The following is an 11,792-nucleotide window of genomic DNA, read 5'->3' as shown; positions in this document are numbered from 1 at the left end:
CTTTGGATTTTTTTTTCACGAGAATTTCTTCTTATCAAAAGGACCTAGGGTTTAGTACGAACCATAGACTGTTTGCGTTATAATAATGAAAGTTGAGTTTGTTTTCATTTCTGATATCTTTCCAAGAACTGTTGACATCATTATCAGTACAATTAACATAATAAAACACGTCACTAGTCGGACAAAACACCAGCAAAATGACGTCAATAGTGTGACATGAATGACGACGTTTACAAATTGTAGATACTGAATTCGTTAGATAATGATGATTCAGAAATGATGCCATTTTTTGAGAATGTATGTCTGTGTATTCTTTTACTCATATTAGCATGTTGGTAGAGTATTCCTATCGCCATCTTAGGCTTCTACGCACGATTACCGATTACCGTAAACCCAGCAATGAGTAGCTTAGTTATGTAATAACAGAATTTCGCGCCTATGTGATTTTGTAAGCCACTCCATTAGCGAAATTTTACGTGTTTTTGACGGAGATCAATTTCTGAATCAGCAAATCACCAAGTTACAGCTCGTAGGTCATCAGATCAGCTGATCTTGACACAACCCTGTATGCATTTTTGCTTGTTGTACAATTTTGATCCACCTTTGAACCTAGTTATTACTAATAAACACCTGCTAATGAGTCAGCTTACGTAAACCTCCGACAGCATCATTATTGTAATCTAATTCGCATTGCATAAATTATCATACTTCACCATAATCCACTGATCTTGCATAAATTATCATACAATTTTCATAATTACTAACCTTATATGACGTAATGTAATGCTGTCTAACTGATGATATAAACAGCTTACAATGTTCAAGAACTTCAAAACATTTCCCACACCAAATTCCGTACATAATTTTAGTAATTATCGATGCTGTAACCATAACACCACTTCCAGATTGTTCTGTTAAATATTGGTTAATCCAAAATATTTATCTGGTTAATCCAGAGGCTATTCATGATGTCAATCCAATTAATTAGATTAGATATGTGCAGGTATGTAGAGGTTCGTGGAGAACATTCTGCGCTATACTATTTCAACATCTTTGCCCGTTTTTCAAAGATTTCATTCGAGAAAGCTTTATTCGAAAAACCTTTAACACGATTAAATGAGGATACACATAACTGTCTGAGGTAGCACATTAAATGTTATCTCATCATTCATCAGACAATTGGCAATACTAGAGAGTTTATGTATTGGAGGATATCGAGGGCAATGGCAAGTGAAGGCGACACAAAACAAGGTCGATAGTTGATGTACGGCTCTTTATCGCCTTTGCTCACCTAAACAGGCGATGGTATTCTCGTGTTTTTACCATCATCAAGCAAAGTGGACGGCGATTTCGGTGATATTTCAAATTTGCTTTATACTGTCTCCTTCGATTTATATCGAATATGAAGGTGGAAAACTTCCCAGGATGTTTCCCGATTGGGAAAGTTGCCTTTAATCGTTAGGGAATCGACTGTGGAAAATAAATAGCTGAAGCCTGTTGTAACGAAGGACGAATTTACTGACCATATACCATTCACCGGGCAGTTAGAAAATTCACTGGGTAAAAGCCTCTTTATTCCATTCATTTATATTTTTTTATCCTGATTCTGTACATACTTCCCGAATGGAGAACAAAATATCGCTGGAAAATTCAAAATGGCAGCTATTAAAAGTGACGAAACCGGGAAGGTATTTCTTTATTAGACAAAACACCACCTTCAGGGAATAATTCTCATCTAATTCTCATTCTCTCATGGTACGTTCTCGCCATGTCGATATAATGTTGCCAGAACTGTCAGTCTGTTATTTTGCGGTTGTATGTGTTAGAGGAATGTAGAGGAATGTTGAAACAACGTCGGGGGTAAGCCTTACTCCGTAGGAAAGGCACTGAAAACTTCCCTTATTACAGAAATCAGTGGCTACTAACTAAGTAACTAGTAATAGAAATTTATTTGTTTATCTGATAATTGGGTCATCCATCAGTGTTAATCAAATCATCCAAGGAGGTCCAAGGCAGTGGTTTTCTTTCTCACACCACTTATTTGATGTTTCTAACATATCATAGCAACCTGTTTTGTTGCCTTGGTAACGATGTTTTATTGTGATGACTATCCTTCTCTTTTCCACTCCTAGTAATATGTTCTTTTCTAGGTGTAGCCACAAATAAACAATAATTAAACTTAATTGATTATTTTATCAAACGCCAGGAAACGAAGAATGTGCTGGTCGTCGAGCCAATTGAATTTGAAGCCTGAAGGATTAGTAGGGAAAAGATATTATTGTTTCAAGGTTTAGAAAAGCGAAAACTAATTCTACTGCTTTTTCTTTCAGGTCCCTTGTTTCCAAATGCTGAAAAGACGTGGAAACAACTTTTATCCACCTGAAAACTAAGCTCGTATTCTAAGATACGGCTTACGGCAATTTAGCGTTTGCAGGGCTTTTTATAATTACCAAGTTTGCCTAGGAAAACTATTAAATAGTTATTCAGTCACAACTTACTATGAGATTTATTCTAGTGACCAAATCGAGGCTACCTGCAAGGCTACCTGCTAACGTCCGATGAAAAAGTTAAAGGGAAACAACAATCTGTGCAAGTTTGAAGATGATATAGTTTCTTAGCACATGTAATAGAACTTGAACTAACGACAGCTTATCAGTTTAATAGCACGATTTGCTCAAATGCTGCCAAAAACCTAATGTCTATCTAATATTAATTCGTTTATAAAGTTGATGATACTTTAAAAAGGTAAGTTGTTTTTACATGGTAACGTGATTACGTGAGTACTGAAGCCTGAGCTTTAGAGTGAAAAAATTTAATGAATAAAATTCCGTTTGTCTCAATATAATTTTCAGCGGAGACAAAAAAGATTGTAACCTTTGATGGAATTCGAATTAGTTAGTAGTTTTATGCTTCTTGAAAAGATATTCAAAAGTGGAATATTATTAAATAGAAAAAAAAAAGAAGTTAAAAATGAAGAAAAAAAACAACATCATGTAGAATTGTCCTATCATCTTCATTTTCATATAGGACAATCTTTAATCTATAATGAAAAATGACATTGACTTTCGTTTCATTTCTTTCTAAATTAAATGGAAAAATTGCACTTTTATCCTCATTGGAATTTTGACAGAAATATCACACCGCTAGGGAATAAAATTCCACCGGGGCTGTGAGACAGGAGTGTAAAAAAAGAAGGCTTTTAACGAACCATTTGCCTACTAGTAGCCTTCATTCGGGGAAGTTTATTTTGATTCGATCACGCACCTATCCTATAATGGCTTAATATAACAGTTAGAGTTCCAGGTTTCAAATCTCATGTTTATTTTTTCGGCTCATGACTGTCGATTTCTAGACATATTTGTTAGTTCATTCCCAAATCTTGTTTAAAAAATCTCCCATTTCTATTGTCAACAATTTTAACACTATAATTCTTTCAAAGCCATTTTAGGACAAACTTTGTTTTGTCATTCTACTTTGAAATTTCAGAATCCATTTTTCTAATTTTCTACTTACTCTCTTTTTTGATATCCAATTAATATGTGGTATGGTTCTCTATTAGAAAACTATCCAAACTTTAAACAATCTTTTTTGTTAAAGTCAATTTGTCATCATGAAACTTTTTGAATAATTCATAAAATCATAGAAAGTTAAAAACAGACGTTTTTATAGAGATAAGATGGGACCTTTTTCTGATCAATCGCTCAATCAGTCAAAGATCCTTGGAAGGAAGCTGCTCATTATTTGGTCAATTTGAATTTTTGCCAAAAAAAGATTTTTATCATTCAACACCTGAAAGTAAGTACATTTTGTCTTCTTTGCTAACAGAACCCAAAAACACACATCTTTCAGTTAGCCCTACATCAAACCTGGCCCCTAATAGGCATGCTCAACTTATTCCGTTTGTATTGTGTAAAATATAACACCCACGAAAATTTTATTACTTCTCAGGGCCTTCAGTCATTCAAGTGGACTTGGAATTTCTTTTTGAGTGATTTGAGGTAGGACAATGCACGTTCTGCATGTAGAGTGAGTATTGTACTTTACTACATTCAAAATTCGTTCATGAGTAGCATTTTTAATATTGACCATTCTTTCCAGTTATTCCTGTTATTCAAGCAACTCAACAACTCAACATACAAGATGAATGTGTTAAACTTGAAAGATATTTTATCTTTCAAAATACGATTCCGATGTGATAGTTGGACGGACCAATGGAATCGCCTCATCATGTGCAAAATATTCCTCATCATCGCCCTCGTCATTGGGATCGACTACTTTCAAGATGAAATCACATGCATGATCTCTGAAAATGCCGCAATCGATGGCGCTTTCGTTCAAAGCGCGTGTTGGATCATGGGGTTTTATGTCTATCCTGATTTAAGTAACCAATGGAAACATGTTGGTTACCATGGCGTCCCTAAAGATCTCAGCATGGACGGAATCGATAAAGATGGTAGCTTGTGTCCGACTATTACCAAATATGGAACTCTGGATCCTAATTGTCGCCCAATGAGAAAAGAGTTCTATTTGCAGTACCAGTGGTATCCTTTCTTCGTTGGATCTCTGGCTTTACTCTACTATATTCCCTACCTGGTTTATAGGTTCGCCAACAAAGATATTATCTCCCTAAGGGAAGTCATTGAGGAAGGCAAACACTCCAAAGAGAGCATTCTATCCAGTCATTTTGATCGACACATGAATTCTAAGAATGAAATGAGAGTTCGGGTTGCTGGCATTTTCTTGGTCAAAATCTTATATCTTGGCGTCAATTTCTTTGCCTTTAGCTTCATTGATTCCTCAATGAACGGCCGATTCGTCAAATATGGTCTCTCGTACCTTCGTTGGAATAGCCTACCCAACTCTGTAGCCCATGATCTACAACAACGTCATCGCTCAAAGCCTAGTGACCAGCTTCTTCCACCAATGGGAATCTGCGATATCGATGAATCGTCACGTGACATAAGAAACACGCTCATTAATCGGCACCGGTTTATTTGCGAGTTATCTCAAAATATCTTATACCAATATTGTTTCCTGATCATCTGGTTCCTCATCGTGGCGAGCATCGTCATCTCAATCTACGGTATCGCACAACAGGTGTATTACTGCGCCAAAGGGTTGTGGGTCCTCAAAATGTCGCAAACGCCAGTCTACCGAAGCCGCGATATTTCACTACGCGAACATCAATATTTGGAAGTCATTCGCGATATCGACCCACTTCTGTATCAAGATATGGAAAGTGATCTTTCGAATGAATCAAATCTAAATAATGGTGAGGCGTTTAATAAGGCGTTGGCACCCCAACCCAATGGCGGCCCTGAACCTTTTACAATGAAGCTGCAACAGTTGAACGGTGAACCTTACCATAGAATGCAACCTGTTTGAAAAACAATGACTCTCTCATCGAACTCCTACAGAAGTTAGGAACTAAAGGAACTGAAAATTCATTTATCAAAGACCAAAAGACTTCAACTACTTCCTTTAATTTACTCTAGAGACGCTTGTAAATATTATTCGATTGTTTAGTATTCAATATAGGCATTTGTAGATCGGTTTTGAACTTAAAGTTCTAAATTGAAGAACTGATATTTAAGAAAATAGAAAAACATTCCTGTTTCCGTTTGCTCATTTAAGCCCTCCCCTTTCACTTCAGACGGAAGTTGATAAAAATTGACCGTCAGTCGAACCAAAAAAAAAGAAGGGGATGTTCGATTGACGGTCAATTTCTATCACCAACCACTTCAGACACCCCCTTCTCACAGACCCAGTAGGATTCTTTCAGCCAGTGGGGAAAAAATTAACGGACTGAAACTCGATGTGGAATGGTATTCCCATATTTCTTATGGCTGGGGATTTAAATTCTCTTGTTCTCAAGTCAGAATATTCAGTGGGGATGGGAAAAATAGAATAATATTTTGCAGTGAGGATTGGTCTATTTGATTACTATCAGTGAAGACAAAAATTAGAGGATAATTTCCCACCGGGGACGATATTTTGGACAATTTTTCAGTGGGAAGGGTTCCCAGTGGGTCTGTGAGAAGGAGGGTGTCGTCAGTTATCCATTGAATTGGTTTACTGGTGATAGTTTGAGAACAATTAGGGTGAATTCAGCTTTGGATTTTAGATTAATTGAACTATATTTACAAAACACTCTCCTCTTTCAACATATGAAAAATGAAGAAGGTAAAGTTGAATATAAGAAAAAGAAAAGGAAACAAAAATCGACAAATGCGATCAATGATATGAATTTCTCCTTTGTAAAAGTGGAATGGACCGAGTTTGAATGTCTCTGTTGTGATTGGTCGAACTCGTTGGATGATTGTGGATGTGATTTTCTCTTCATCTTCTTCTTCTTCTTTCTCCTTTTCACTCTCTTCTTTTAATCGCCTCTTCACTACATCCGCCTAACGAGACAAGGGGCAGTGCAATCATTTATCTGATATTCCGATGGTGGATTGGCAGCCGCCCACGTTAAAGCTCTAAAGGATCGGGTCAATTTCCCATCGGAGAGAAATGATAGTCAGCCTTTGATGTGCCGCATCCCCAGTCAGGTTCAACAGCCTTCCTGTGCGGGAAGGTATAAATATTTCGGTTGGACCAGCCGATCCCCAAAAACGAGAGCTGGGTTACCAGACCTCCCGCTGCAAAATTCTTGACGTGGTCTTGCAAAATTCTGCAATGTAAACATTCCAGATGTTGAAAAATTTTCCGACCTCCAGAGCTTTAGCGTGTCGGATGAAAATTTTTGCATCTGGGTGCTAGATAATGCAATAATGTTACGACACACTCTCCACGATTAAGAAAACGCGGGCTATCTCTTAATAGAGGATTTGAACAACAATATCTAGAAAGCTCTTTCTTTTAAAAACATTCTAAAAGACCTTTCGTCACCAATATCGGGTTTAGGGCAAATTTTAAATAAATTAGATGAACAAATGGAAGTAGATGGATCAAATTTACAGGGCTACATTTCTGGAAAGATTTCATCCCGGTGCTTCAATTCACACACAAGTACAGTAGGATTTTTATAAATCGACCCTCTATATTTCAAATGTCCCTTAAAGCTCGCAAGCTTCTGATACCTGCAAAGTAGAAACATTTGACATAGCAAGTTTCTTTAACTCGAACAAATTTCAGTTCCCTGTGGGTATTCGATTTATAGAGATTCCATTCTACTTACCATATCCAGCTTCTTGCTTTTATTTCGTGTATTTCGCAGAACCTTCTTGACTTGATTCTTAAAAGTACTTTTCACATATTTCTCATTAGGGGCGGTCATTCCCACTAACGCCCCTTCAACAAGAGCGGCAAAAACAAACATATTGCATACCAACATGTAAAAGTCTATACTTCGAAACAACCCTGATGAACTTGGCGTATTTTTGCGGACGTTGTTCGTCATGGTAACGATTGTCAATACAGTTGTTATACCGAGGGCGGTCCGCGCAGGCGTACTTCGAAAGTTGATCCAGAAATTGACCCAAGATAGCATGACTATTAGAGTACATGGTAGAAAATCTCGTATCAAATACAAAGGTGCGTTTCGATAAAATGTGAATTCGATTATTAACCCTTTCCATTGACCTGAAAAATCATGATGAATCGATATTGATGGATACACATTTTTTTATAAGGAACCTTAACTTTGCTCTGAGCCCGGAGCTCCTTATTTTTACAGATAATTTCAGCTTCAAAGTTCCTTATCGAGTTCCTTATTTACATAGCTGCTAAGTTTGGATTCGCAAAAATTGGATTCCTTAAAACTTGTTTTCTTATTCTCAGCCTGAGCAGCTCCTTAACAATTCCTTATTTTTTGGACCATTTTCAGCATCGAGTTCCTTATAAACGTGTTCTTTATAATAAAAAAAACGTGTATTATTAACAGCTTTTCATATCTTACTAATCTATGAACGTAAGCAAATAGATGGTAGAAACAGAAGAAAGTCAAAAACTCAAAGTTGGCATTTTTAATGAAATTTGAGAGATATTTTGAGGTATCTATGAGCCAAACATTTTGCAAAGTGAGATTTAGAATTTGAGGATAATAAACCTAAATTTAATTAATCAAAAAATAGATAATGTATGAACTGACCAATAGTGTGATAGGTTGAGACTGTCTGATCAGTTTTGATTTCAACTTTATTAAAATCTTGTGTTCGCACTCTTTCTTTGTCATATATGAAGTATCCCCAGCTGATGTTCAGGAAATGCAAACCATATGAATCTAATGTCAACAAAAGATAGCCAGTAAGCTTATGCAACTTAAATCGGTCATTCCATTTTATTTCCACTCTGGGGGGGGGGGAGGACCTTTTTGGGACAAAAATAATTCTTCAAGTTGTGCGGACATCCCTTTTGAAAAATGGTAAAACTTGTAACTAAAAAACCTTGCAAAACATTTTATTGCTTTTGGAAAAATTCTTCTTTACACCGTAAATGGCCCAAGTTTTAATATAATAAATAGGGATCTGTATTATCAGCTTTTTTATGCTTACTGGTAGCACTAGATAATACCCTGGCATTGTCTGGTTTTCGAACGCGTCAATCAGTAACATGAATAAAGCCTGGGATACACGGGGACGAGGTTGCGATATGTTATCAATTTTTCCTTTCCCTCTTGTCTGTAGATACCAGACATATTATCAAACATGCGCCCTGTATGTAATTCTTCGTTTTTATCAAAACCTGTGAGGTTTGGAGATGATTTTGACACCATATTTATAAAAAATAAATTCTTACACGATTCCAGATTCAAATTACACTTTTGTATATCGAACGGATAAAACGTCAAATCCATAGCACAGAATAACGTCAATATTATCCTGAAAAATAAATTGATTGTCTGGGATTGAAAATACTCCCTTTATCCCTCGCTTATTTAATTGTGAAAAAGTATTTCCATAACTTCCTCATTTCCAAACCCGGCAATTTAGTATTTGAGAAATTTTTCCAACCCAAGTGCTCATTCCAGACTCCCCAGCCCATCACTTAAGAGACTAAGGTATTATTCTTGGTACTCTTATAAGCGTACCCGCCGTTTAACATAACATCATTTTTCATCCAACCAAGTAATCAATCTAGAATATTTTTTGAAATGAAACTCATTCTTTGTGCCCTAATTCTGCTCTGTTCACCTTCTCTTCGGTATAAGTCTAGCCCATTCCATTATTTTTCTCAATGATCAAAGTGATCATAGTTTCAATATTTTTTATATAATATTGATATATATAGTGAAGATATGTAATATCTGTCATTTTAGAAAAAGAAAAGTATTGATATATAAATAACTCAAACTGATAAAAACGAAAAAAGTTAAGAATATTTTTGTTAATTGTGTGTATTTACGATTTTTTTGGTATTTTTTATTTTTTAATCATTCCGAAACAGAGGGTAATTTAGCAAAAAGTTAAAGGGAATTTAAATACACGTTTTTTTTTTTTTAAGAAACACACTTTTAAGAAACATGAGGCTCAGAATGCCTAAAAACTAAGAAACATCTAAGAAACATGCTGAGGCTGAGAATGAGAAAATAATATTTTTTAAATCGGTTTTTCTTAAGAACCTTGCAATCCAGCCTTCCATGAGGCTGATTATGTCAAAAAGTTTAGAAACATGTAAGAAACATTTAAGGCTCAAAAGGCCGATTTCTTAAGAAACATTGAGGCTGCTTGGTAAAACTAGTTTCTTAAAAAAAAAAAAACGTGTAGTGGTATGTGAAAGAAAAACCTAATCCAAATAAAGATAGAAGAAAAGTAATAGTGGAGAAACAATGAATTGCAAAAAACTTTTTTGATAAACACACTTCCGTAAGTTCATCAAAATACATACAAAATGGGGACAAATACAAAAGCAAACACATCAAATAAATTAAAAAAAAAAAAAAAAAAAAAAAAAAAAAGGATACATAAACAAAACAAAACCCGAAGTCCCAGACTTGTGACTGGCATAGTGACTTTCCACGTGTTTAAGGGCCCACACTCAGTCGCCTTCGGAAAACATACATAAACAAAACAAAACCCGAAGTCCCAGACTTGTGACTGGCATAGTGACTTTCCACGTGTTTATATACATATATATATATGTGAAGGAATTCAAAGAATTTCTGTCCAACTATCTTCTTTTTCAGAAGATTTGGGTGGCAGAGCAGCATATGCATTTCGTCCTTATTAGGACTCGTCAGCACTGCATACTGCACCCTGGCTAGGCAGATCGAATTGCCTAGAAATATATATATATATAGTGAAGATATGTAATATCTGTCACTTTAGAAAAAGAAAAGTATTGATAATTGATATATAAATAACTCAAACTGATAAAAACGAAAAATTAAGAATATTTTTATATATATTCATTATAAACTTTAATGAAAGTCTAACCGCTTACTTACTTATAATTCAACCGCACATCACCGTCCTTAGTGATCGTGACCATGACATTCGGCTGTGGAAAGTCTGGTACAAGTCCGTCTTTCGTTTGTGCGAAGTAGAGATTCGGTGCCCAGATGTCTTTCAAAATGGTGTAATCGAAAGGTAAAACAGTATCATTGGAGCTTGATAGGTTATATTTCAAACGGTAATCATTCCATTCGATTGTAAAGAAGAAATCGTATGTAAAATGCTGAAAAATTGAGAAAATATTTAAGATTTTCTAAGTATATCCAACGACTATAGAACATACGTAAGTCTTAACGCTAGCACGTAAGAAATCAGGATCAGATCAAAAATTGAAAGAAAATGCATGAGTAGATCTTGTCTGCTCTACTGTCTAAGCTGGAGAATCTGTTTTGGTTGTCCGTTAACAGAATCATTCGATTACTTTACCTCAGTCGGTCAAATTGCTGCAAAAGCTGTGAAACTTAATCATAAGACAATCACCAAGAAAATTGGATGAAGGCCATAACAGTCATATATAACAAGTAACGTAGAAAACTAAACAAAAAATAAGCAGACACATACCATATCGAGATTTTCACGTGGTATCATATCGTTAGTGAAAATGCTCACTGTCGCTTGGATCGGCTTTTGATCTAAATAAAATTTTTACGATTTTAATATATTGTAACTGATAAATTCTTTTAACGCTCTACATGGACCTTATTTTGACGTTTTTTGTCCATTTGGAATATGGGAATCTCATATCTGGGTGTTATGTATCGATCTAAAAGTCAAAAACTAAATTTTACTGATACGGCGCCCTATTCATAAACACAATCACGCAACTTTGTTGTCATTCCCAGTTCTTTTAGATGAATGCGGTCCTTACGATTTTGAGATAGCATATTCGTCAGATTGTTATGTTTTCACACATCTCTTTAGAGCTTCAGCGTGGTGTGCAGAAAACAATCACAATCTGATCTCAGGTTACTGAAGCCTGATTTGAAAGCACAGGTTGAAATCTCTTGGGAAATTTGGATTGTAGAAATACATCTACATAAAACATAGATAAGGTACTTTATTGATTACGATGAGATTCTTACCGTCCTTGATTGGGATTGAACTTTTTTCATAAATCAATGGATCCAAAATTTTATTGAGTATCGGTGAAAGCTCCGATTCATCAACTCCATTTACAAGAGAAATCCTGTAATATAAGAATTCATCCCTCTGATGAACGCGGTTATTTGTTATATCAGTGCTTCTTCAATGAAACAGTAAGGATGATTATATTTCCCTTTTCTAGTAAGCCCTTTTCAAAAAAGATTCTGCCAAGACACATACTATGAAGCGGCCCTTTATTACGATGTGTCCTCTGTAATTGAAGAATTTCTCTGTGATTTATCATTAAGGTAAAAT

The 11,792-nt window shown here is 35.5% G+C and overlaps 2 protein-coding genes across 2 annotated transcripts; one reads left to right on the top strand and one right to left on the bottom strand.

The window, feature by feature from the left end:
* Nucleotides 1–4,140: 4,140 nt before the first annotated feature.
* LOC136816802 (innexin inx3-like) lies at nucleotides 4,141–5,385 on the top strand. The gene has a single exon (XM_067073129.1). It carries the CDS (start codon nucleotides 4,141–4,143, stop codon nucleotides 5,383–5,385), a length of 1,245 nt encoding a protein of 414 aa, XP_066929230.1.
* A 755-nt stretch (nucleotides 5,386–6,140) lies between these two features.
* Nucleotides 6,141–11,575, bottom strand: LOC136816801 (glycine receptor subunit alpha-2-like). The gene is made up of 7 exons (XM_067073128.1): nucleotides 11,477–11,575; nucleotides 10,956–11,026; nucleotides 10,388–10,617; nucleotides 8,740–8,822; nucleotides 8,093–8,224; nucleotides 7,181–7,584; nucleotides 6,141–6,404 (listed from the first exon to the last, which is right to left on the bottom strand). Exons 2-7 carry the CDS (start codon nucleotides 10,980–10,982, stop codon nucleotides 6,141–6,143), a joined length of 1,140 nt encoding a protein of 379 aa, XP_066929229.1. The 5' UTR covers nucleotides 10,983–11,026; nucleotides 11,477–11,575.
* Nucleotides 11,576–11,792: the final 217 nt, after the last annotated feature.

Source organism: Clytia hemisphaerica, unplaced genomic scaffold (genome assembly GCF_902728285.1).
Source record: "Clytia hemisphaerica strain Z4C2 unplaced genomic scaffold, Clytia hemisphaerica genome assembly, whole genome shotgun sequence".
NCBI lineage: Eukaryota > Metazoa > Cnidaria > Hydrozoa > Leptothecata > Clytiidae > Clytia > Clytia hemisphaerica.
Note: the sequence above shows the minus strand (reverse complement) of the source record. Positions and strands in the feature narration are given on the sequence as shown.

Excerpts from the sequence above, each read along its gene's own strand:
- LOC136816802 (XM_067073129.1), top strand. The coding sequence starts at position 4,141 with ATGAATGTGTTAAACTTGAAAGATATTTTATCTTTCAAAATACGATTC.
- LOC136816801 (XM_067073128.1), bottom strand. The coding sequence starts at position 10,982 with ATGATACCACGTGAAAATCTCGATATG. Across the intron at positions 10,618-10,955 it reads CACGTGAAAATCTCGATATG|CATTTTACATACGATTTCTT; the intron begins GTATGTGTCTGC and ends TCAATTTTTCAG. Across the intron at positions 6,405-7,180 it reads AAAGCAAGAAGCTGGATATG|GCGGATGTAGTGAAGAGGCG; the intron begins GTAAGTAGAATG and ends TTGTCTCGTTAG.